General features: G+C 37.9%; 1 protein-coding gene across 3 annotated transcripts in view; it reads left to right on the forward strand.

Annotated features, from left to right (window-relative positions):
- Positions 1–26,432, forward strand: part of bcorl1 (BCL6 corepressor-like 1) — a 152,391-nt gene that overhangs the window by 87,845 nt on the left and 38,114 nt on the right. For all 3 annotated transcript variants that reach the window (XM_039766045.1, XM_039766047.1, XM_039766046.1), the window contains 2 exons: positions 19,672–19,759; positions 20,891–23,578. In XM_039766045.1, coding sequence (XP_039621979.1) covers positions 19,672–19,759; positions 20,891–23,578 — 2,776 coding nt within the window. The remainder of the gene's footprint in view (positions 1–19,671; positions 19,760–20,890; positions 23,579–26,432) is intronic.

Below are 26,432 nucleotides of genomic sequence, written 5' to 3' on the forward strand. Positions count from 1 at the left end.
TTTTTGGAAAAAATATTAGCCCTCAAAGAGTTGCTACTGATCATGGACTGTTTATGCTGCTCCCTGATAAAAGAAAATGTTTCTGCTGGTATCTGTTCAGATAAAAAAGAAAACAGATTAAGAAATGTTAACTTGCTGTTGCTTGGAAGGTGCCTGTTATAATATTATGATTGTGGCTCTGGACTCTGAGGGTAACTTGTTTTTCTATAACAAACTAGATAAAATGTTAATGCCCTGGCAGTGGCAAATAGCTTTGGTTTTATTTTTAATTTGATTACTTTAATGTTTAAGTTGAGATTTACAAGAAATATTTTAACTGCTACTATGTAAAAGGTATACTGCTGTTAAAAAGCACCTTACTGTATGTGTTTAAAGTGTTTGCAAATCAAATTCATGCAATACACTACTTTTGAGTTCATTATTGTATGTTGCGCATAAAAATGTGATTGTTGTGATCATGTGATTAATCACGATTAAAAATTGTAATCGTTGCCCAGCACTAAAAAAATCACTTTACGTCTCACATCATTAAAACAGGTTCTGGACTATATGAGACCTCTTGTGCTAGATCAATTGGACCCACTGCACTTTGCCTATCAGACAATGATTTGAGTTGAGGATGCAATTATCTATCTGTTCCATGAGGCTTATTCTCACCTGGACAAAGCTTGCACTGTCAGGATTGTGGGTTTTTGATTTCTCCAGTGCCCCCAATACCAACAAGCCATCCTTGTTAAGGAGTAAACTCAGATATGCAGGTGGATGAGCCAATGGTGTCTTTGATAATATCTGTGAGGCAGACTGCAGTTTGTAAAACTCAAGAATGGTGTTTCTGATACATATGTGAGCAATACTGGAACACCACAAGGAACAGTTATGACTTTTTCTCTTCACTCTGTATACCTCACTCTCTAAATGTAGAACCAGGTCATGTCACATGCAGAAATTCTCAGATGACTCTGCCTAATGGGATGTATCGATAAGGGGGGCAAGGTAGAGTATACGAGTCAGGTGGAGAACATTGTTTTTTGGTGCAACGAGAATTGTCTGCATGTTAATATCAGCAAAACCAAGGAACTGGCTATTGACTTTCGCCATGCCAAGGAGCCTCTTAAGTGTGTTATGTACAGTGACCAGAAAGATGTTTATTTGGGGTACTATCTCGGTAACACAATTTACTTCAGAACTCAGAAAAAAAAGGGAAAGCAATAACAGAAATCATCCTGACATTAACTCTTTGAGGGCTGAATATTTTCTCCACAAATCAGTTTCTGAAAAGCAACAGTTTCACACAGAGATCAACATAAAACGTCTGTTGCTGCATGCTGTGCTTGCCAGTTTGCGAAGAATGTGCAGCAGGTTTGCTGCCAGGCTGTCTTTGCATGGCTGTGGCAGTAGCAGCAGCGGTCACGGTCGCAGTGCATTGCAATGTGGTTTCTACATCTTATCGTTGTTAAGTGGCAGTTCTAGTTGGTTAACATTGTCAGTACCATGATTAGCTGGGGACCAATCAGCTGAAGCTGGAACCTCACATTTGTTTCCGATCACTTGTATCAAAATCAGAGTCCGATAAGTCATAGTCCAATTCAGAGATAATAGGCAAAATGTCGTCTGCGAAGCATTTCGCTTTACGCATTCGCTTTGATCTCTCGCCAGATGTCAGTACCATTTTTGCCATTGTTTGTGCCTTGCTACTCATGAAAGCGCAGGAACTCTCGGTCAGACCAATGAATCTAACGTTCCTTCAGACAACGAGAGTCCAACTAAAACAACAGTTGGTTTTGTCACAGTTTACAGTTGATAACCTTTCTTCTTTTTGACAAAAGTCCACATCAGCCCTGAAAGAGTTAAAACAACTTGGGCGCCAAAAAACTAAAATACTACCAAATTAAATTCACAAAAAAATCAAGTAATCACTCGTTTGAGCTCCTCTTTGTGGTTTGCACAAGACTGATGTCAGCTTCCTGTGGTTCACTGAGAACTGTCAACCAACAAATTATTCAGCAGAAGTATAAAGTGCTACTGGGGCTCCTTTATACCAACGACAGTATGCCTGCATAATGCCTTACTTAGACTTCGACCATCAAGACATAAGTTTTCTTTCTTTTTAAATTTTCTTTCTTTTTAGTCATTCTGGTATGTTGTCAGAGCATTGTGTGTGCATGTGCATTTATGTGTGTGTGAGTGTGTATTCATCTATCAATCACCTTAATCTCACACTGGAAAAAATGAGAGAAATGAAACGTTTAACACTAGAATTACCAGAGCCTACGAAAAAACTCGTAGAAACGTCCCACCTTAAAATGCTTCTCACCTCTCCATCAGCGTCTTTTGTCCTTTAAATGTGTTGATAAGCAGCAAACAGAAAGCAGTCTGCTATCACATCTTCCACCAGCACACAGTTTTCTCAGCTCAAGTCTGTTCACCTGCATGTCAGTTGCTTAGAGTTGTATAGAGTGAGAAGTCAAGCAAAATGACACCTTTTGTAAATACTATATCGTTATTTGGAACACTTGCATTTCATGTGTGTTCCGTGTTTACAACGATCTATGCACAGTAAACACATCATTAAAACAGAAACGTTTTTCATGTTTTAGTAATAACTAGCAAAATACCCGCGCTTCGCAGTGGCGAAGTACTGCCTTAAAATTTTTATTAAGAAGAAAATTAAACATTTTTAAACTGAGGGAAAATATACCAATAATTATTTGTTATGGATCTCTTTGTATACCACATTGTGAGTTCGGCCCTCCGGTTGTAATATGACCAAGCTGTGCACTGAGCTTACTCTTGAGCATGCAACGTACAGTTGGCCATGTGAACAGTAATCTTGTTTCAAATCTCACAGCTTGGATTGCTGCTGTCATAATTGGTTTGAGTTTCATGGTTTGTTTCAATTACGACAGTATTTGTAGGACTTGTGTTGAAGAGACATTCGGCATCTGTCAGGCGTTGTAAGTATACAACCAGTTTCATCGATAACTTCACATCCAGCTTTTGAGAGTTTAAACATTCATAAACATTAAAGTGTCCACTATTGAAATCATCACCTGTTAATCTAAGTTGTTTATGAGGCATTGGCGGTTGTCGAAAGTTGTAAAATATTTGGCCATTTCGGTACACTTGAAAGCGACAACCGAACAATTCAGCGGCAGCCATCAACTCAAATGCAGATCCATAGGTAAAGGGCTTAAGCATTTCACTCTTATAGTGCTCCTGTGTAGTATAATTATCTCCTGTACCGTCATCAGTCCACACCTTGAACCTGTCCCAGTCATTCAATACATAAGACACAATGTTCCTCCGGATATCAAGAGTGAGCCTGATACGGCCATGCACTATATAACAATGAGAATGGAAATGGCAGGTACCATCTCCGGACATGGAAACCACTCGATAAGTGACAGTTCTTTGATCGATGGTGATCACCTTGATAGACATGTTAATGGGGTTACGGTTGGAATGATAAAGGAAAAGGGTACCTGAACAATGTAAAGTAAGTCTAAAATACCTACACAATAACTATAATCGTAATAAATGAACAATAAAACAGCAGAGAAGCCGTGGATTAAATTAAAAGGCTGTAGTTATCAGCAGGGAGATGTGAATCCCGTGGAGTAGCAAGGAAGGGAATGTAGAGACTGGAGCGACGGACGGCCTTATATAGGCAGGCAGCCAACAACATGGGAGGTGTTGGGATGGGGGACCCAACGCCGCCTCACACGGTGACCAAGCTGCAGGCTATGGACGTATATATGTACGTAAGTAGGATTCAGTTAGCGTTGGGAACTCGCATACCAAATGTCTTGAAGATGGGCCCATAAGTAACAAATACTGTTGAAAGGTTCAATATGGCGGCCGACAGTAGGTGTCATACCACCGAAATAAGGTAAGTAGTACTAACAGCAGCTAAAATGTATATGGATCATCCTTTGGTAGTTTATCCCTGTTGAAAGGCGCTACACGACGGCTGTGGTATAGAAATTACATTTTCTATGTGAACATCCATATTTCTGCCTGTGGTAATGTGCCTTACCAGCATTACCAGCAATTAAAAGAAAATTATTTTTGTGTCCTCTGCAGTGTTAAGAGAGAATGGGTTTGGTTGGGGATAAAAGGAAAAAAGGTGTAAAGAAAGGAAACTTGCCATATTCTTTAATATAGTGTAGAGAGAGGTCTTCGCTGACGATATGAGCGTTGCAGTGGGTCTCATGTAGACTGGAGAGACGGCCCTGCCATTAACTGTCCGGGATGGCACTGTCGGTCCTCCACTCCTGTGCGTGTCTTCATAATCCGACCTGACGACCTCATAATCATATCGTGTAAAAGAAAGTGCGAAGCGCCTTAATATTAGTTTGCTGCGGTCTAGAAATGGGATCCCGTGTTTACAGTTGTCTGGGCTGTAGCTCATGGGAAGGGGGAAAAAATTAAAAGTGTTTACTTTCACTTCAGGCAGAAGCGCAGTCAGCGTCTCAAAGGCCGGCACAGCTACGCACGCGCGCCGGCTGCCCGACTTTTGTAGTATTTTTGCAGTGCAGGAAACGGCACTTTTTGCAGACACATTCACGTGAGCAAAACACTCCGCGCTCTTTAGAGGTCTTGTTTTCTCTGCGTACTGCGTTCATAGTCAGTTCACGTGAGCCGCTCTGAGTACATGCATCGAAGCTCCTGAGCTGTGCCTGTGCTATCTCGTGCGATCTCGTGATGTCCACGGCGTTATTTAATGTTAGCTAAGAACTGGCACTTAAAAGTTTCTCGCTACAGCAATGTTAACTCCGTTACAAAGTGATCGAGAGTCTCGTTTATACCTCGTGTCTTCTCATTAAACTTGTATCTCGCAAATAAAGTATTCAGCGTTTTTCTTCAGCGCTCTTTAGGGGCTCTTCCTTCTTTTCTATGTACTGCAGTCATGGTCAGTTCACGTGATTACGTGGGAGGCGTGATGATGTCACACGCAGCTCCGCCCCCCTCGGCCATCAGGCTAACGTCCATTGCAGTATATGGAGAAAAATAGGTTCCAGTTATGACCATTACGCGTAGAATTTCGAAATGAAACCTGCCCAACTTTTGTAAGTAAGCTGTAAGGAATGAGCCTGCCAAATTTCAGCCTTCTACCTACACGGGAAGTTGGAGAATTAGTGATGAGTGAGTAAGTCAGTGAGTGAGTGAGTGTCATTGAGGGCTTTGCCTTTTATTAGTATAGATTGACAAAATGTAGACATGAAGTGTATAATGTGTGAAGCCTGAATTCCAAATATCAAAGAAACACTTTCATAAAAGATACAAGAGTAACAGAACAAATGTGCTTGTTTCTAACACTATAACCGAAGAAAAAGAAATCAGATTAGTGTTGCGTGTTGTCCTGACTTCTCGAGTAGTATACTGGTTAGAGCTGCTGACTCCAATTCAGAAGATTCTGGGTTCGAGTCTTAACATCTCCCAAAATAAAAGCTTTGAGTAGTGAGCTGTTCTTATTGTTAATACTAGCAGAATACCCGCGCTTCGCAGCGGAGAAGTAGTGTGTTAAAGAAGGTACGAAAAAGAAAAGGAAAAATTTTAAAAATAACGTAACATGATTGTTAATGTAATTGTTTTGTCATTGATATGAGTGTTGTTCTCATATCTATATATATATATATATATATATACCCGCGCTTGGCAGCGGAGAAGTAGTGTGTTAAAGAAGTTATGAAAAAGAAAAGGAAACATTTTGAAAATAATGTAACATGATTGTCAAAGTAATTGTTTTGTGTATTTGGCGGCAGCGTCACAAAGTTATTTTCGTCTAGCTGCATCAGAAAATGTACCACGACGTCTGACACGCCTCCTTTTTACTGTTTTCTCACAGCTTGGATTGCTGCTGTCATATACACACACACACACACACACACATACACACATATATACACATACATATCTTCATATCTACATATCTATATACATATCTACCTATACACATATATATATATACAAATACCTATCTACATCATATATACACACACACAAATTATATATATGTGTGTATGTATGTATATACGTACGTACGTATGTATGTGTGTGTATGTGTATATATATATATATATATATATATAATGTAGATAGTGGTGTGTGTGTGTGTGTGTGTATATATATATATATATATATATATACATATATTCACATACATACATATATATACACATACATATACTTGGGTGTATAGCTTTTATATATGTGTGTGTATAGCTTTGGTCACTGAGTGCAAGTGAGAAATAATAAAATATAGTCTATAAGTTATTAAACAGTAAAACATTAACGTTTTAAGAAGTACAGGTACATTGAGCACTACTGGAGTGGTTGCGGGTAAACTACATTTTAAAGACTGTGTAACACAACAGGTAAGTAACTAACAGCAGCTAAAATGTATATGGATCATCTCGGTAGTAGATCCCTTTTGAAAGGCGCTACACGACGGCTGTGGTATAGAAATTACATTTTCTATGTGAGCGTTCAAATTTGTGCCTCTGGTAATGTGCCTTACCGGCATTTAAAGAAAATTAGTTTTGTGTCCTCTGCAGTGTTAAGAGAAAGGCTTTGGTTTGGGATAAAAGGAAAAAGGTGTAAAGAAAGGAAAGTTGCCTTTTTCTTTTATATAGTATAGAGATGTGTTAAGCTGGCGTTATGATCGCTTTTGGGGACAGTCGCGGTGGGTCTTGTGTAGACTGGTGAGGCGTCCCTGCCATTAATCGGCTGTGATGGCACTGTCAGTCCTCCACTGTGCGTGTCTTCATAATCCGGTGAGGACCTCATAATCGTATCGTGCAAAAGAAAGTGTGAATCGCCTTAATATTATTTTGCCGTGGTGTAGAAAAGGGGTCCCGTGTTTGCACTTGTCTGGGCTATAGCGCAGGGGAGGATGAAAAAATTAAAAGTGCTCACTTTGACTTAAGGCAGAAGCGCAGTCAGCGTCTCAAAGGCGGCACAGCTATGCACGCGCGCTGGCTGCTCGACTTTTGCTGGGCAGGAGACCACAGTTTTTGCAGACACGTTCATGATATCAAAAGTCTCAGCGCTCTTTGGAGGTCATTCATATATTATATATATATATATATATATATATATCAAAATACCAGCGCCTAGGAGAAGTAGTGTGTTAAAGAAGTAATGAAAAAGAAAAGGAAACATTTTAATAATAACGTAACATGATTGACATTGTCATGAGTGTTGCTGTCATATATATGCCTGCCTAAATAAGTCACCCTCGCTTTGCTCTTACTTTTTTACCGTTCATTTAATCATGGCTAGTGGCGGAAAAATTATAAAATGGAAGGAGGATGGCTTTACCAAAACAATTATTGATGGCGAATCGATTATTCATAAAGCTTGAATTGGTGATCTGTTTTCTGTGTTAACCTCATATTTTTTCATACTTCTTCTCAAACTAAGGTGGTGCGAGGGTAAAATGAATCGGGATGCACTGATCAATGTAATCTGCTTGTAATGCAAAGTGTGATTAAATGCATTATTTTTAGCGTTATGGAGCACATGCATGAAGCTTCTCAGCTGTGCTTGTGCTAAGAAAAGGAAAGATTTTAAAAATAACGTAACACGATTGTCAATGTGACCTTTTGTAAGTAGTGCCTGGAGGATTCAGTGTGTAGAAACTCTAGAGACAGCGTGTGTATTAACTTGTGGATTTTTCTGTGAGTATTTGGTGGCAGTGTGACGAAGTTGCTTCGAAGACGGCGTTAGCGCTGAGCTCAGCTCAGAGCGAAATTAGATGAATGGGAGGGATATGATGGCGTGACTCCCCACCCGCCTTAACTGTCAATCCCCACAAACACAGTCTCTCGAATTTGCATAAGCACACCCCTTCACCTACAATTTTAACTTAGTTACAAAGTGATCAAAACTCTCGTTTATATCCTGTGTCCTCTCATTAAACTTGTATCCCGCATTACCTGTGGGCATGTGAAACGCCAGCGTAGCCTGTCTATGAACTTAATTTAAAGTTTAGGTTTACACCTTGCTTTCTTTCCGAGGTAGCATCACTCATGAATATGGTAGTATATGTCACTCGCTCGCTTCTTATTGTTTCGCTGCCTTCTCAATTATATAATGCATGTTTTCTTAAGCGCTTTTTGGAGGTCTTCCTGGTTTTCTACGCACTGCTTTGACAGTCAGTTCACGTAATTACGTGGGAGGCGTGATGATGTCACATGAAACTCCGCCCCCCACGTCATTCCAGCTCAACTCCATTACAGTTAATGGAGAAAAATACCTTCCAGTTATGACCATTAGGTAGAATTTCGAAATGAAACCTGCCCAACTTTTGTAAGTAAGCTGTAAGGAATGAGCCTGCCAAATTTCAGCCTTCTACCTACACGGGAAGTTGGAGAATTAGTGATGAGTCTGAGTGAGTGAGTGAGTGAGTGAGTGAGGGCTTTGCCTTTTATTAGTATAGATTATACAATAAAAGCATACATTTGATTTGCGTCTGTAACAGCCGCTGTAAAAGTATAGTACTTGTCAAAGTTAGCATCTTTGTTTTAGTTTTACTAGTTTTACTTTATTTACTTATCTTCCTACAGCATAAAGGCACAAGTATACTGCAGAGCTTCCTCTGTTTGATCATCAAGGGCATGCTCACAAATTACACGTGTAATGCAACGAAAAATACCTGCTGACACTTTAGTACGCGAGCAATAGTATGAGAATACCGTTAGACTTTTTTTGGGCACATACACCACGCAAATGTTTATACCTGGACGGTGTAGTGTTGGCAAGCTCTGTAAGCCGTGCTGTTTCTTTGAAGGACAGGTGATTGGCAGGATGATTCCGGACTTCGTCCTGTATTGAAACGGTGCCATCTTTCTCCTTTACGCCTGGTGCAGCTGTTCAAGCTTCCAGACACACACCCTCCCACACCCCCTTCCGATCTGACGCCGTTTTTTCAAATAAAGACACGCTAAAACAGAGGTGAACTCAGATTGGAGAAAACGGAAGCCCGCCCCCTACCAGGTGCAGCTGCGTTGTTCTTATATGTGAGTGGACGTTTCTTGCAGGAGGGCTTCTGTTTTCGCACTACAGTAAACCCTTGTTTATTGCGGTTAATCCATTCCAGACTCTACCGCGATAAATGAATTTCCGCGAAGTAGGATTCTTTATTTAAAAATCGAATATTTTTGCAGTTAGAGCATAAAAAACCTGTTTATGACCTTCTAAATACGTTTTTTAACATTATTAGAGCCCTCTAGACATGAAATAACACCCTTTAGTCAAAAGTTTAAACTGCGCTCCATGACAAGACAGAGATGACTGTTCCGTCTCACAATTAAAAGAATGCAGACATATCTTCCTCTTCAAAGGAGTGTGTGTCAGGAGCAGAGAACGACAGAGTGAGAGAAAAGCAAACAATCAAAAATCAATGGGGCTGTTCAAGCTTTTAAGTATGTGAAGCACTGCCGGACAAAGCAGCTGCAATGAAGGGAGCAATGTTTAGAGGAGCGTCCGTATCCTCTAGGCCAGTGTGCGAACAGCGCCTCTGCTCACTCCCCCTTCCTTCGTCAGGATCAGAGAATGTCAGAGAGAGTGAGAGAGACAGAGAAAAGCAAACAATCTAAAATGAATACGTGCTGTTCGGGCTTTCAAGTATGTGAAGCATCGCGCGGAAAGCATATCGTATATCATTGAGGAGTTTTAATACGTAATACGTGCTCTGATTGGGTAGCTTCTCAGCCCTCCACCAATAGCCTCCCTTGTATGAAATCAACTGGGCAAACCAACTGAGGAAGCATGTACCATAAATTAAAAGACCCATTGTCCGCAGAAATCCGCAAACCAGCGAAAAATCCGTGGATATGCTTACATTTAAAATCCGTGATGGAGTGAAGCTACGAAAGTCGAAGCGCAATATAGCGAGTGATCACTGTAATGCAATATTATTTGAAAACGAACAGCGTCAGATCGGGTTTGAATACACGCTGTTGCTGTTACAGAAGGCGTGAGCTTATTCAGTGCAGCCGTTTCAACGCACAGTACATGCAATATTATTTGAAAATGAACAGCGTCAGATCAGGTTTGAATACACGCTGGTGCTGTTATAGAAGGCGTGAGCTTATTCAGTGCAGCAGTTTCAACGCACAGTACGTGCAATATTATTTGAAAACGAACGGTGTCAGATCGGGCATATATTCAAACCCGATCTGACGCTGTTCGTTTTCAAATAATATTACATTAGTGCGATTATGTTTTACCATATTTTGTCTCTTTCTTTCATCTTGCGGTTTGTAATCGGTGTCCATGTGTTTTTTTTCCCCCGATCTTGCCAGTCCCCACATGTTGCTGTATGCTGCTTCTTTTTTACTCCAGGACATGCAGAGGACAGAATAGTACTGAGCAGTAAGTTCAGCGCTATATGCAATCATCAGATTCAAATGTTAACAGTTCACACACATGCAAGGATCGTCCTTCCTACATTTACAACGTGTGTACCTGTTACAATGTACACACTTCTGTCTATGCTGTGGTTTCCATTATACACCTGAAAGAAAGAGACAATATATGTGAAAACATCATCGCACTAATGCAGTTTTATTTGAAAATGAACAGCGTCAGATTGGGTGTGAATGTATGCTGGCGCTGTTACTTAGAGTCAGATCAGGAGCTTATTTAGTGCATTATATAGTTTATGCTTACATTTTGTCATTTACTACTAAAATATGAAAAACATTTCTGTTTTACAAATGTGTTTACACAGATTACTGTAGAAATGGAATACACATGAAATGCGTGTGTTCCAAATAACGATCTATTATTTCCACTGTAAAACTCCACTTCACTGCCAGATAATCAATCAAGGCATGAGCTGGGAGAAGTTTGTGCACGTTCTAAGTCGGTGGGGGGATGGAATAGCCAGCTGCTTGCAGCTTGTCTTTATCAGCACATTTAAAGGACAAAGGATGCTGGCGGAAAGGTGTGAACAGATTTAAGGTGGGCCGGATCTACGAGTTTTCTCATAAGCTCTGGTAATTCTAGTGTTAACTGAAGTAAATTTATTCTGAGAAAAAATAATCCTTCATCAAGAAGTATTTTTTACAAATCCACATGTGTCTTGGTGATTGGCAACCCCATATTTAATACTTTGAACAACCTCCCTTTGCCAATAAAACAGCACAATCTTCTCCAATAACATCTTAAAAAGGTTGGAGAACATAGAACAGGAAATCTGAGACCATTCCTGTTTACACAGGGTCTCCAGGTCATCAAGGGTCGTAGGTCCTCTCATGAGCACTCTTCATCTTCAGCTTACTTCACAATTTTTTTAATTGGGTTTAAACTCGGGGACTGATAAAGCTATGGCAGAAGTTTAATTTTATGTTCCTTTAACCATTTTTTGTTGATTTGGACATAATATTGTGCATAATTGTCCTGCTGGAAGATCCAAATCCAATAACAATCCAATTCTATTTCTTGGCAAAGGCATCCAGATTTAAATTTTAAAACTCCTGGCATTTCAAGGAGTCAATGATGACATATCCTAAAAAGGTTCCCAGGGCCTTTCAACATAAAACATCCCCATAACATCACAGAACATCCATCAAAATTGACAATGGTGGATCATGATTTTTTCAGTGTAGAGAGAGTTCGCCTAAAATGTCAGTTTTCATTTCATTTGACCACAGAACATGGTTCCAGTCAAATTTCCAGTAGAGTTTAGCAAACTCCAATTATTTATATTTGTGGTTAATTAACAGGAAAGAATTTACTGACATGCCTTCCAAATAATCTGCTGGCACAGAGGCATCGTCTAATGGTAGTTTTGGAGACTTAGTGACCCCAAGATGCTATTTTTTTATGTTTTTCTTCAAGAGTGATCTTGTGGATTTTTTTACCACTGTAGCTGTTCTGGGTACTGCATGTGGGGGCCAAAACACCTTGGATCCTGTTTCAGGCAAGATGTTAACAGTTCTAGTTGATTTGAACTTTTTAATTATTGGCCTAACTGCAGATATTGTCATTTTTAAGGGAGTAGCTGTTTTTTATAGCTGTTCCCTGACTTGTGAAGGTCAACACACTTTTTCCTCTTATTTGAATTATGTGTTCTCTTATCCTTCCACAATGATAATTGAATAAGGGAATTCGGCCTCTGTGCTGCCTCATATCCAGGAAGTCGTGGATTTGTCCTTGCAAATTTCTACACACTGTGACTGACCTAAAAACTCGGATATAAATTGAAAAAATGCTTCAGTTACACTTTATTCAAAAAAATATATCCGGGGGTGCTAGTAATTGTGGCCCATGTGGTTTTGTTAAAGATAACTATTTCTTGTTGAGGGTTTGTTTTTTTCTCAGAATAAGTTTATTTCAGATAAAGTTGGTGTTTTTCTTATTTTTGCCAGTGCAAGATTAAGGTAATTCATCAAAAGGTGATATTTTTACAATCCTTTTTACTTATTTTTACCAGGGTTCTCAATCATTTTATGTGTGTGTGTATGTACAGTTGTGCTTGAAAGTTTGTGAACCCTTTAGAATTTTCTATATTTCTGCATAAATATGACCTAAAACATCAGATTTTCACTCAAGTCCTAAAAGTAGATAAAGAGAAACCAGTTAAACAAATGAGACAAAAATATTATACTTGGTCATTTATTTATTAAGGAAAACAATCGAATATTACATATTTGTGAGTGGCAAAAGTATGTGAACCTTTGCTTTCAGTATCTGGTGTTACCCCCCTTTGAAGCAATAACTGCAACTAAACATTTCCAGTAACTTTTGATCATTCCTGCACACTGGCTTGGAGGAATTTTATCCCATTCCTCCGTACAGAATAGCTTCAACTCTGGGATGTTGGTGGGTTTCCTCACATGAACTGCTCGCTTCAGGTCCTTCCACAACGTTTCAATTGGATTAAGATCAGGACTTTGACTTGGCCATTCCAAAACATTAACTTTATTCTTCTTTAACCATTCTTTGGTAGAAAGACTTGTGTGCTTAGGGTCGTTGTCTTGCTGCATGACCCACCTTCTCTTGAGATTCAATTCATGGACAGATGTCCTGATATTTTCCTTTAGAATTCTCTGATATTATTCAGAATTCATTGTTCCATCAATGAAGGCAAGCCGTCCTGGCCCAGATGCAGCAAAACAGGCCCAAACCATGATACTACCACCACCATGTTTCACAGATGGGATAAGGTTCTTATGCTGGAATGCAGTGTTTTCCTTTCTCCAAACATAACTCTTTTCATTTAAACCAAAAAGTTCTATTTTGGTCTCATCCGTCCACAAAACATTCTTCCAATAGCCTTCTGGTTTGTCCACGTGATCTTTAGCAAACTGCAGACGAGCAGCAATGTATTTTTTGGTAAGCAGTGGCTTTCTCCTTGCAGCCCTGCCATGCACACCATTATTGTTCTTCTGATGGTGGAGTCATGAAAATGAATATTAGCCAATGTGAGAGAGGCCTTCAGTTGCTTAGAAGTTACCCTTGGGTCTTTTGTGACCTCGGCGACTATTACACGCCTTGCTCTTGGAGTGATCTTAATTGGTCGACCACTCCTGGGGAGGGTAACAATGGTCTTGAATTTCCTCCATTTGTACACAATCTGTCTGACTGTGGATTGGTGGAGTCCAAACTCTTTAGAGATGGTTTTGTAACCTTTTCCAGCCTGATGAGCATCAACAACTCTTTTTCTGAGGTCCTCAGAAATCTCCTTTGTTCGTGCCATGATACACTTTCACAAACGTGTTGTGAAGAGCAGACTTTGATAGATCCCTGTTCTTTAAATAACACAGGGTGCCCATTCACACCTGATTGTCATCCCATTGATTGAAAACACCTGACTCAAATTTCACCTTCAAACTAACTGATAATCCTAGAGGTTCACATACTTTTGCCAAATATGTAATAGTCGATCATTTTCATCAATAAATAAATGACCCAAGTATAATATTTGTGTCTCATTTGTTTAACTGGTTTCTCTTTATCTACTTTTAGGACTTGAGTGAAAATCTGATGATATTTTAGGTCAATTTTTGGAGAAATATAGAAAATTCTAAAGGGTTCACAAACTTTCAAGCACAACTGTACATACTGTTATGTTCCAATTTTTGTTTTATAGCTTGTCTGTTTAGCAACCTTATGGACTGTATATAGAAACTGTTTCTGAATGTACCGGTGTGAGTGTCAATAATCTGTACTGTTTGCCAATTGATAGGAATAAGAAAATGGCAGTACGGGATCGTTGAGGTTTTTATTTATCTCATTTGCCTTTCTATGGCAGAAAGTGTTATATATATATCATCAATAGAAGGGTGCCAGTAATTGTTGTTGCTACCATCACCACCCTCTGCACCTCTTTACGATCTTAACCCAAGTAGGTGCCATACTTGCAGGTGACGCATCCAGTGAATATGGATTCCAGAAGTTTCTGAGAACAGATGGAGAATGCAAGCTGACATTAAACATCTGAGAAAGTAGAGGCACTGGCGAGCCTTTATGATTAGAGCCAAGATGTGTTGTTCCCACTTAAGTTCTTTGGTGATAATCACTCCAGGAAATATAAAAGTGCTCCCTGTTTCGACAGCATCTCCTCGGATGTATGTGGAAGTATGGTCTGCCTTCTGCTTTCTGAAGTCAATGACGGGCTTTTTGGTTTTCATACTAACCAGTTCATTTTGCATGTTGTTCTTCTGTTAAACCCATGTTGACTATAATTTAAAAGTATTATTTTCATACAAGTAGCATTCTAGTTTCATTTCTGAATGTAATTTACATAATTTCACATAGGGTAAAGGCTTTCTGGTCTATAAGGTAAGACTTTTTGGTGGCACTGCTTAATGGACACCCACAACTGTGGATATATTTCACAGTGGCTGTAGTGGCGTAGTTTACAATAGCAGCTGTCAGCAACTTAATTGTTCTGATTGCTGTACAAATACATATGCACTTTCATGGTCAAGGATTCAATAAATTTACAAGTAAATAAAAAGCAATACAACAAACATACTTGTAAATCAGCTTTGTTAGTGATAATTTGAGCCTAGTATTGTGTATACAGTTAGATCCATAAATATTTGAACAGAGACAACTTTTTTCTAATTTTGGTTCTGTACATTACCACAATGAATTTAAAATGGAACAACTCAGATGCAGTTGAAGTGCAGACTTTCAGCTTTAATTCAGTGGGTGAAAAACGATTGCATAAAATGTGAGGCAACTAAAGCATTTTTAACACAATCCTTCATTTCAGGGGCTCAAAAGTAATTGGACAATTGACTCAAAGGCTATTTCATGGGCAGGTGTGGGCAAGTCCGTCATTATGTCATTATCAATTAAGCAGATAAAAGGCCTGGAGTTGATTTGAGGTGTGGTGCTTGCATGTGGAAGATTTTGCTGTGAACAGACAACATGCGGTCAAAGGAGCTCTCCATGCAGGTGAAAGAAGCCATCCTTAAGCTGCGAAAACAGAAAAAACCCATCTGAGACATTGCTATAATATTACAAGTGGCAAAATCTACAGTTTGGTACATCCTGAGAAAAAAGCAAGCACTGGTGAACTCAGCAACGCAAAAAGACCTGGACGTCCACGGAAGACAACAGTGGTGGATGATTGCAGAATCATTTCCATGGTGAAGAGAAACCCCTTCACAACAGCCAACCAAGTGAACAACACTCTCCAGGGGGTAGACGTGTCGATATCCAAGCCTACCATAAAAAGAAGACTGCATGATAAATACAGAGGATGCACTGCAAGGTGCAAGCTACTCATAAGCCTCAAGAATAGAAAGGCTAGATTGGACTTTGCTAAAGAACATCTAAAAAAGCCAGCACAGTTCTGGAAAAACATTCTTTGGACAGATGAAACCAAGATCAACCTCTAACAGAATGATGGCAAGAAAAAAGTATGGAGAAGACGTGGAACAGCTCATTATCCAAAGCATACCACATCATCTGTAAAACACGGTGGAGGCAGTGTGATGGCTTGGCGTATGGCTGCCAGTGGCACTGGGACACTAGTGTTTATTGATGATGTGACACAGGACAGAAGCAGCCAAATGAATTCTGAGGTGTTCAGAGACATACTGTCTGCTCAAATCCAGCTAAATGCAGTCAAATTGATTGGGCGGTGTTTCATGATACAGATGGACAATGACCCAAAACATACAGCCAAAGCAACCCAGGAGTTTATTAAAGCAAAGAAGTGGAAAATTCTTGAATGGCCAAGTCAGTCACCTGATCTTAACCCAATTGAGCATGCATTTCACTTGTTGAAGACTAAACTTCGGACAGAAAGGCCCACAAACAAACAGCAACTGAAAGCTGCTGCAGTAAAGGCCTGGCAGAGCATTAAAAAGGAGGAAAACCAGCATCTGGTGATGTCCATGAGTTCAAGACTTCAGGCTGTCATTGCCAGCAAAGGGTTTTCAACCAAGTATTAGAAATAACATTTTATTTCCAGTTATTTAATTTGTCTAATTACTTTTGAGCCCCTGAAATAAAGGGATTGTGTTAAAAAAACACTTTAGTTCCCTCACATTTTTATGCAATCTTTTTGTTCAGCCCACTGAATTAAAGCTGAAAGTCTGCACTTCAACTGCATTTGAGTTGTTTCATTTAAAATTCATTGTGGTAATGTACAGAACCAAAATTAGAAAAAAGTTGTCTTTGTCCAAATATTTATGAACCTAACTGTATGTATTTAAAAAATAATTATTTAGATTTATTCCAAAAGTGTTTTAATGCAGAACTGATTCATAGCTGGCCTTGATATGCATCTCTAAGTGTGCAATAGCAACATGGGTGTTGGGGGCCATCAGTCACAATAGTGCCAGTAGAGAATGGACAAAAGATTGACCTAAAAGGTATCCATTAGACTGGGTACACTATCAGTTTTACTTTTTTTTAAACATCGGTTTATTTTTTCAGAAAACAACTTACATTATTTGTTTTCATACTGCTTTCTTCTTTTGGCATGCCAGATGAAAGCAACAGCCATCATGGAGGGTTCCCTTTGCCTAAATACCTTTCACCTTGTGCTTGTGTTTTCAACATCAGCATGGGTAATGATTCCCTTTCAAAACATAAATACTCAGCTGTTGCATTTACTGCATTTTTTGTTATTACATTATTTGTATATATTTTTTTAAGTTTTCCCCTCTTTGAATTTTTCTCCTTTGTCGATTTGATTAGAACATTATAACTCTAATGTTGCAACTGTATAGTAACTATGGTAATTGTGATGGGGTCAAAATTTCAATTTCAAATTTTGAACAGTTTTAAATATACATGAACATGATTTGGCCACTTGTGGAGTGGTGTCTATTCTGTCTTTTTGTTAGTGTGGATGTTCATATGTGGCCATGATCCCTATATAGTATCAATAACATATTCACGGTTTTGCAGAGCAGTCTTTGCATCCCTTTGGTTTGTGGCTTTGGGATTGTCATAAAGCAGAAGTAAACTGGTTGACAAATATCCCTTACTGCTTTTCCCTAATGGATTGCAGCAAACATTAGTATTTTATAGACCAGTTATGTAGGCATCTGAGCAATGCAATTAATAAGTACTATAGCTGCACTATTATAAAAAAGTTCATGTGATCATATACTCAATTGGGATTTGGAGAATCGCCATGTTCCCATTGTTAAGACTGTTGTTTGAACTCCGTCCGGGTCATGAAATACTTGCAAAATCTTTTCCAGTCCATATTTATTCGTTGAAATCTTCCTAGGAATATTGTATGTAGTGATGCTTCATTTCAAAAGTCAAAATTCAATGTACCCAGCGTACACAGATCTTTCTCATATTTAATTGTTCATGAAGAACTGATTCAAATGAACCATAATTAATCTGTTTAGTGTCTTCTATTTCATGCACCGTCACTCTTCTATTCTACAGTATGATTAACTCCACTGTGGCAGTATTTTCTACTATCACTATTGGTGAGAGTTGGCTAGCCCTTGGTCATCTTTGAGAGATGAATAGCTACAATGTAATTTTGTATCCCATCTCTTGACAGATGTTCCTACCACATATTGATGCTTGTTAACACTTTTTTTTTCAATGTATCCATAGAAAATATGTAAATGGATGTTTCACTTGAGTATGATTAAAATAATTTAAAGTGATTGAAAACATGAAAGAATTGTAACCAGTTCATTCAGGGTACCTGGAGAAAAAACATGCAGACATAGCAAGAATGTGCAAACTCTACCTGGATAGTGACTGGGCGCCGGATGAAGCAGTAGGCTAGTGTGCACAAGGTGATTTTAAATACAATTATGTTAGTGCACAAAGCTACGTGGAAGAAAGTTTTGAACCAAATCAGTGTCTCTATTATGGTGAATTCAGGCACAGTTTCTGTAGCATGTAAGAATTTTTGTCTGTTTCTACATTTTTACAGTAAGAATTTGAAATAATATTGAAGATAAAGTTGTGATTAGCCAAGAGTTCTTTTGTTTTACACCAAGGTAGTTGTATTTCAATTTTGGAGACTATGCTATTTTTGTAACAATATTTTATGCTCTGATTAGTATTTCATGTCAAAGTTAATCTCTTGGCTATTAGCGTGTGCCTCTTTATATTGCTGGAGAAGAAGAGTATGAGTGTATTTTATTCTCCCAAGTCTACAGCAATCCATATCACATGCTGTTTTATAAGCTGTTCGCCCATCCATTTACTGAAGCTGGTTAGCCCAACTTTTGAATCTTGTGTTTTTTGTTTTTTTTTATGTTTAAATATAAGTAGGATCCATAGTGTGTGTTCTACATGGATCTTTGCTTATTTCATTTTAAAGCAATGTTATTAGTTTAAAATTATATAACTTTCTAAAAAATTAAATGATATTTTGGACCCATTTTAATGAAATGACAGTGATAAAGACAAGTCTTATTTAACAGTATTCTATTCTATTTCTTGACTGCTTTGTGAAATGTAAAGATTATTTTCTTTTGGAACTATGTTTTCAAGTGTTCTTTAAGCATAAAAGTTAAAACAAGTATGTAATCTGAAAGTATAAAGACTATCGTTAATTATTAGAAAATAAACTTTTAAATTCTGCAGTATTCCTATGTATGTTTCATTATGATTGCTTTGCAGTCCAGAGGTGTGGAACTTAAAATTTAAGCTTACTGCTATTAAGATATGTGAATAATTGTCTCCAACTATGATTCTTTCCATTCTGGCTTCCTACAGGTGGAAGTTATTTAGTTTAGGTTATATTATTCTCAAGTAAACCTTAAATACTTGGATGATGAACCATACAATAAAAGTTTGTGGAGAAACCCAAAGCAGATTTTCACAATAATTGTGTTACAAGTTAGCTGTTTTTTCATGTAATGTAGCAATAACAAACTGAATTTTTATCAGTAAATCAGAAAGAGCTTAGACAAGTAATACTGGTAAAGATGCATTGTTTCTCCTTTCTCTGTTTAGCTTTTAAATATTTGAAATTTTCACCCCAATCAATGTTGCTGTAACTAAAGTGATTCATCCTAAATTATTCTTTGTACTGCAACCTCCAGTTTGCTACACTTTTCTATTACAAAATGGATGATGCATTCAGACCACATTTTAGACTTGAATCTATTTATTTGTTTGTTTTAAATATAAAAAGCAAGTCTTTTGGAATATGTATTTATTTTGTGGATTTTGTTTATTCACACTTTTTATTTATTTCTTTATCAGAAAGACATCTTTCGCAGAGGAGGATACAACCCAAACAGCTACACAGCTGACAATTAAAGAATGTTGCAGTAACACTTCTCCTTTACAGGTAATGGGGCTTCTTAATTTCAATTTCACAGATCCATACTCATTTTGTTTTCTTTTAATCAGAAGGTAGATCAATAATTTCTTTAACCTGTTTTGTGGCACTGTTAGTTTAAATATCCAGATAATTACCTCTCTTTCTTATTCAGTTGTTTTTGATGAGGAGGTGAAGGGAATACCATGTCAAACTGTTTCTTTGTACCCTACATAGTAAGCTTAATTTGCAATTATTTTGCTTAGCAATAGTATATGTGACAGTGTTTTACTCCTAGCAGGAAATCCTGTGTTAACATCTATCAGGCAAATACAAATCCTTAACATAATAATTGCGGTTTTTCAAAAGTGATAATATGGGTAGTGAAATTTAACTGAGTAGCTCCTGTGATTTGGAAAAAAAAATATTTTAGTGTTTCTAGTCTTTGAGACTGAAAAATGAAATTTGTGGAATGTCGAAATAAGTGTTAATTATCTTTAAGGTAAGTGGCATAAAATAGCTTAGTGATTGGTGGAATATAGCAATTTTATTTGGACTTGTCAGATTTGAAAAGAAAAACTCTTCTGTTCTGTGGTGCGCTGGCACCCTGCCCAGGGTTTGTTTCCTGCCTTGCGCCCTGTGCTGGCTGGGATTGTCTCCAGCAGACCCCCCGTGACCCTGTAGTTGGGATATAGCGGGTTGGATAATGGATGGATGGAACTCTTCTGTTTGCTCATAATCTTCTAGAAAAATGCAGACAGATGTGTGTCAAACCCTTTAAAGAGTGCAGCAATACTTTCTTGCCAATAGTGGAATCACGTTGCACACATAACTACTTTAATATCAGAAAGTTATAGAGGGAAAACTGTAGTTTGATTCAAAATTGTAAATATTTGCCATTGAATTTCACAATACATTTGTGAAATGTTATTCTTTATTTGAAATTCTCTTTTTCAGTGGACAAAATTATTTTATTATTTATGGAAAGTAACAAGACTAATCTTGTGAACTGCTGCATATGTTGTGACTAAAGATGTCCAGATTTGGTAAAAAAAAACAAAAAATTGAAGGAATTTATGTTGTAAAATTCCCCCAGTTAAATTCTTGAGTTATGTAAGAAAATACTAATTTTTTTCTTTGCTGTGTTTGTTAAACTTTAAGGTGAACTCTAATCAGATGAGCAATGAGGATAGAGAAGAAGGTAACAAGGAAGATGGCACTTCTTTGGCAATGTTAGAGAATATGGTTGGACGTTGCCCTATAGACTCCACATCTTCTGAACTTACAGATGTGCGACCAGCCGTATCAATGGGGTTGTCGAATCAAACATCAAACAGTGTTCAAGATACACCATCTGAGGTTGTGGTTTGTGATGACAGCAGGTACACTCAATGTATTGTCTCAAATATTCAGGACAAAGCACTATCATCAAATATATCCTCTGCAAAAAGGGCACTGTCTGAGAAAGGTGAGGAGTCTAAGCTTACTTCAGATTGCATTACAGCTATCCCTGGACAGCAGTGGCCTGCAGGCCCTATGAACTGTCTTAATTTGCCAATGAGCCCTTGCTTTAGTGCAACTGGATCAGCAAAAAGAGCAAGTCTGCCGCTGAAACAGGCCCAGCCTTTAGTCAATCTTTCTACAGCATTTCAATGCCCTTCACTATTTAACCAAGCTCAGCCTATGGCATTTACACCATCTACAAGCTGTGGATCACCATTCTGTAAGATAACACTTCCTGTGGCGTTGGGAAAGACTGTTGGAAACTCCAAAGAAGCCAATTCATCACAATTAGTACCAGAGCAAAACTTACAAAATATAAATGTTGGCACGATTACAAAGTTAAGCACAAACCATTTTAACTTTTCCTTAAGCAGAACACTTTCTGCTGAGTCTAAATCATCTTGCATTTCCGAAAAATGTACTGCTGCATCAGGGTTGCCCTCTGTCATCAAGAGTTCTAATATCGCCACGGTTTTATGCACACCTGCTGTTTCTGTCACTGCACCTTTATCACTGTCACTTCCCACTAAACAACCTCAGGCAGCATCATCCCCCCAGCCCTCTCTTCCATTAGCTTCCCATTCATCAGTTTGCCTCAGTGTAACAAACACACATTCTCTGTCAACCTTGACTGCACACCCTAAGATTCACAGTGAAAAAGAAAAGAGTTCCCTCCACATCTGTACTGAGAAGCCACCATTAACTTATGTTCAGATGAAATGTCCACCTTCTCTTGAAGAACAGCCTGTTGTCACTCCTCTTGAAGTTAGAGATATACCCCTTGATTTATCTGCAAAATCTAAGCGGCAGAAGGTGGCAAAAGATCTCCGGAAAACGCCACCTATGCCTGTGCTGACTCCAATGGAAGCCAGCAAGAATGATCTTTCTTCTTTAAAGCGGTTACCATCGACTCAGGCAGGCAATTTAGGATTCACATCTCCATTTATAATATTTCCAGACTCTGTAAGAAATGGTGGAGTGCATCCAAAAAAATCAGGGGATCAGTTGTCTTGTCAGCCCAAGGAAGCTCCTGCATCCTGGATTAAGACTCCATTACACAGTTCTGTTGGAACTGTACTGGGAACTTATGTTGGTGTAGCAAACCCAGTTCTTGCTTCCACCTTGCAAACCAAAGATGGAAAAGGTGGTTTTGTGGAGGATCTTCATAGTGTTGCCAAGCAAGAAACAATCTCAATAATTGACCAAAAGGAACAGAAGACTTTGCTTTCTGGTGTTAAATCAACTCAACATTTTTCTAACAATTTACAACAGAACTGTATGTCTAAGAAACCTAGCAGTGATCATTCATCTGGAAACGGGCTTGGTTCTACCCAGGAAACATTTCCTTTACTGGTGACTGTTCCAACTACTTTATATTCTCATTGCAAACTTGGCACTTCAAAAACCATATGTCCACAGTCACAATCGGTATTACAGCAGACAATTCACATACCTCTCAAATGTATCTCATCCACACAGACAAATCTAGTTCAAGGAAAACTCCAAGACCAGTTACCAACTTCTATGAATGAAAAACAGCCTGTTCCAGACAGTGAATTGACAGATACATTAGGCCTACACCTCTCAGTGACAGAAAATGAGAACAAATTAGAATCATCTTTAATAAACCTGGAGTCTGTCATCAAAACTAGAATAACTGATACTCCAGTGAGTTCTTCTGTAGGTGATTATTGCCAGGGAAATCTATCATGTCAGAAGTCTGGGGGATCTGGCAGTAAGACTGTGATCCATACAACATCAAACAAAGTGGTACCTTTTGATTTAAGGGTTGAACCATGTACCCCAAAACATGCCACTTGTAAAACTTTCGCAGCATCCCATAACAAAGAAGGAGCAGTACATAACAGTGAACAAAACAAATTGGAAAATGTTTCAGGAGATATGGTCAAGGAAGTCAGAGGTGATCATGATCTCAGCAATAAGTTCTTAATAGCTTCCAAGGTGAGTGGCTTTTCTCGCATAGGCTTTAACTCTAAAGAAGTCCCTTTTCAGGAATGCCAAAGTTACCCAGAGCCTGAACTTTGTGGCAAGAGGGAGGACCAGAATGAGTTCAAAGGTCTGTCTCCATGTGTTAAGTTGGAAGGGATAACTTTGGCCTTTCTTAATGGACAGTGTACCACTTCTGCCCATGTTGAAACAAAAAATGGAACCAAAGAGACTGGGGATGCATTGCAGGAGCAGAAAACACAAAAGATTCCCAAAAAACGTCCAAAACTGAAGAAGGCCAGCCATTCCTCTGAATCAGTAAGGGACAAAGTAATGTGTACCAAAAGCATGAAGGAAGAGAATGGTAAAACATGTGAAGTGGATCATCAAAAAAAGAAGGTACGATTATAATCTTTAAAATGAAGGTTGTTATGTTTTAGACACTGCATTAGTATTAGCAGTTAGTATAAGGTGTCAATTTAAGCATTATTTTCTTGTCTTTACAGGGATTTTGGTGTGCCCTGTAAACTTTGTATTGACATACATTTGATTGCCTTAGTTTCTGATCATTGTTAAAATCTATAAAACACATCAGCAATTGTTATATATTATTTTCCCTAAAACAAATGGCACATTTAAATTGGTATAATTATAAGTTATAAGTAAAATATTAACTTTTTACTAATTTTTTTATATTGCATTTTATGATAAATCCTCAGTGGCCTTGTGACTCAAGTGAAAGGTTAAAACCAAAAATTAATAATGTTTTGATTACGAACCTGTGCCACTGATGTGGCGTGTGCACTTTAATGTTGGTACATTTTTTTTTTTCAAATCAAATATGGCATACTTTACTCCCTCTTTGCTTGATCAGCTGCTGGATTGCTGTTGCCGTGGTGCGCAATCTGCATCTCGCACAGAGCTTTGAACATTTAAAAGCCTGTACAGCAGCTTTCCTACTCTTTGACTTTTATTTCTGGCCCCAGGTTAAATCTGAGTCTTGTCTTAATATTTTTTAGTTTATAATTTTAGTTTATAATTTAAAAACGAAATAAGAATCTGAAAATCTAACAACATCACATTAAAGTTTGACAAATCCTGAAAAGTAAGCTTGATTTAAAGTGTGACAAAAAACATGACATTTAAACGTCACATAAAATCGTTGCACTTTTAGGCTTAGGATTTTATATATAGAGAGTAGAAATATAGTGCTTCTTGACTTCTAGTTATTACATTTGTAATTGTTCAAAAGAAACATAAGGCTTTGTGTATGAATTCATGACAGGTGAGATCTGTTTGTTCATTGCAAGCTTAATTTTAGGGTTGTGATTGTCTGCTTTTTATGTAACCCACTGTTCAGTAAATAAAGATATATCTAATAATACAGGTTAATATTGTTCACATTATTAAATTACATTAAATCTAGGGGCACCATAGTACTGCAGTGGTTAGCACCACCATTCAAATTCAGAGTCTCGAGTTTAAACACCAAACCTTGTTGCTCTGTTTTTGAAGTTTAAACGTTTTCCTGAGTTTTTTCAGACATACGCTGTGCCACCTCAATAATTAAGCTTGAGTTTCTGTCCTTTGAAATACAAATCACAAAGACTAAAAATTTCACTGTAGGATTTGCTTTTAGGTAAAATTAGAGAGTCAGTTAAGCTGCTGAATAGAGCATCTATGATTTTATTTTATAGGTAGTTATTTGGTCTGTGTGTTTTTATGAGTTAAAACATTATAATAAACACAAGTAAACATTGGTACAATAAAAAGTAGAAAGAATTTCTTGTGTTTTCCAAAAACTTGATCATTACTCATGAGATTGCTAAAAAAAAATGTAGTTTTAGGTCCCAAACTCCCTTTGAGGAACCTCAGTCATTCCATGTATTTGTTAAATATCCCCTTGCTGAGCCAAATTAAAGTTTAAAAGCAGCAGTTTAACAACTGTTATTGAGTGGTACCCACAAATACTGGGATGACTTGAGGGGTTCTTTAAGGATGGCCTTACAGAGTATTGGCTGATTTAAAAAAAAATCAAGACACTCTTATTTTTTATTATACCAGTATTTATTTGTGCTTATTCTTAAGTTGTACAGTGTTTTCACAAGTAAATAAACACTCCCCTGATAGCTAGCTTTTCCCCATAATTCTCTTTGCTCATTAACTTACTGATCTGTTGTTTACCTTGTTTTTAGATGTAATCAAAACTTTGATTTAACGTGTCTGTTGTAACAGATGCAACAATACCAGTACACTTTTATTTGATTCCCTGTTATTATCCACGTTCATAATGAGCATTTTTGGGATTCAACAACCTCTTTGCAAATCAAAAAATGCAAGTGTAGTCTGTCATATTTCTTAAATATTAACATAAATATTCGTAAGCCTTAAGAAGTAGAAATACTTTGCTAATCATTGTCTTACTTTAGGTGGGCAATCTGGCAATAGTTGCCAAAATCTCCCTTTCTGTTCTTATTTGCTGAACATTGGGTTAGTTTCATGTTATAGCTTTTTCTTAGAATATAGCTTTAGTTCAAAAATGCATCTCAGTTGAATGTCCTAAGATGTGGGCAAGATTACTCAACTTGAAGAAAAGTGGTTTTACCTTCTGGGCACCACAGCAGGTAATACATGCAAGTGTCTTCTCCCTAGACTTGTTTTATCCTGTCATCTCAAAAATAAAAAACTTTTGGTCGTAAATGTCTCTCAAATTGCCTGCATTACAAATTGGCATCACTAATATTTTGAACTGGATTTGTTTCCAGTCAGCTTCAGATTTTTATTTATATGTGATTGGTACTTTCATATTTTCTTTTTAATCTATTTTATTATGATGATATGATGTTTTAACACCATTTTCCCAATCTCGATTTGTCCTCATACACAATATGGTCAAATGTATGTAGACATCCCTACCAATTATTGGATATGGATGTTTTAATCATACCCATTGTTAACAGTTATATAAAACCAAGCACATAGCCTTGCAAACTCCATTGACAAACATTAGCAGTAGAATGGGGTGTATTGAAGAGCTCAGTGACTTTAAATGTGACATTGTCATAGCAGTATATGAAGTTTCTGTTCTGCTAGATATGCCCAACTGTAAGTGCTATTATTGTGAAGTGGATGTGTCTAGCAGCAACAGCAGCTCAGCCATAAAGTGGTAGACCACGTAAACTCACAGAGATGGGCTGCCTAGTGCTAAAGCACATATTGCTAAAATCGCCATTTCTCTGTTGCATCACTCATA

Source organism: Polypterus senegalus, chromosome 10, assembly GCF_016835505.1.
Source record: "Polypterus senegalus isolate Bchr_013 chromosome 10, ASM1683550v1, whole genome shotgun sequence".
Lineage (NCBI taxonomy): Eukaryota > Metazoa > Chordata > Cladistia > Polypteriformes > Polypteridae > Polypterus > Polypterus senegalus.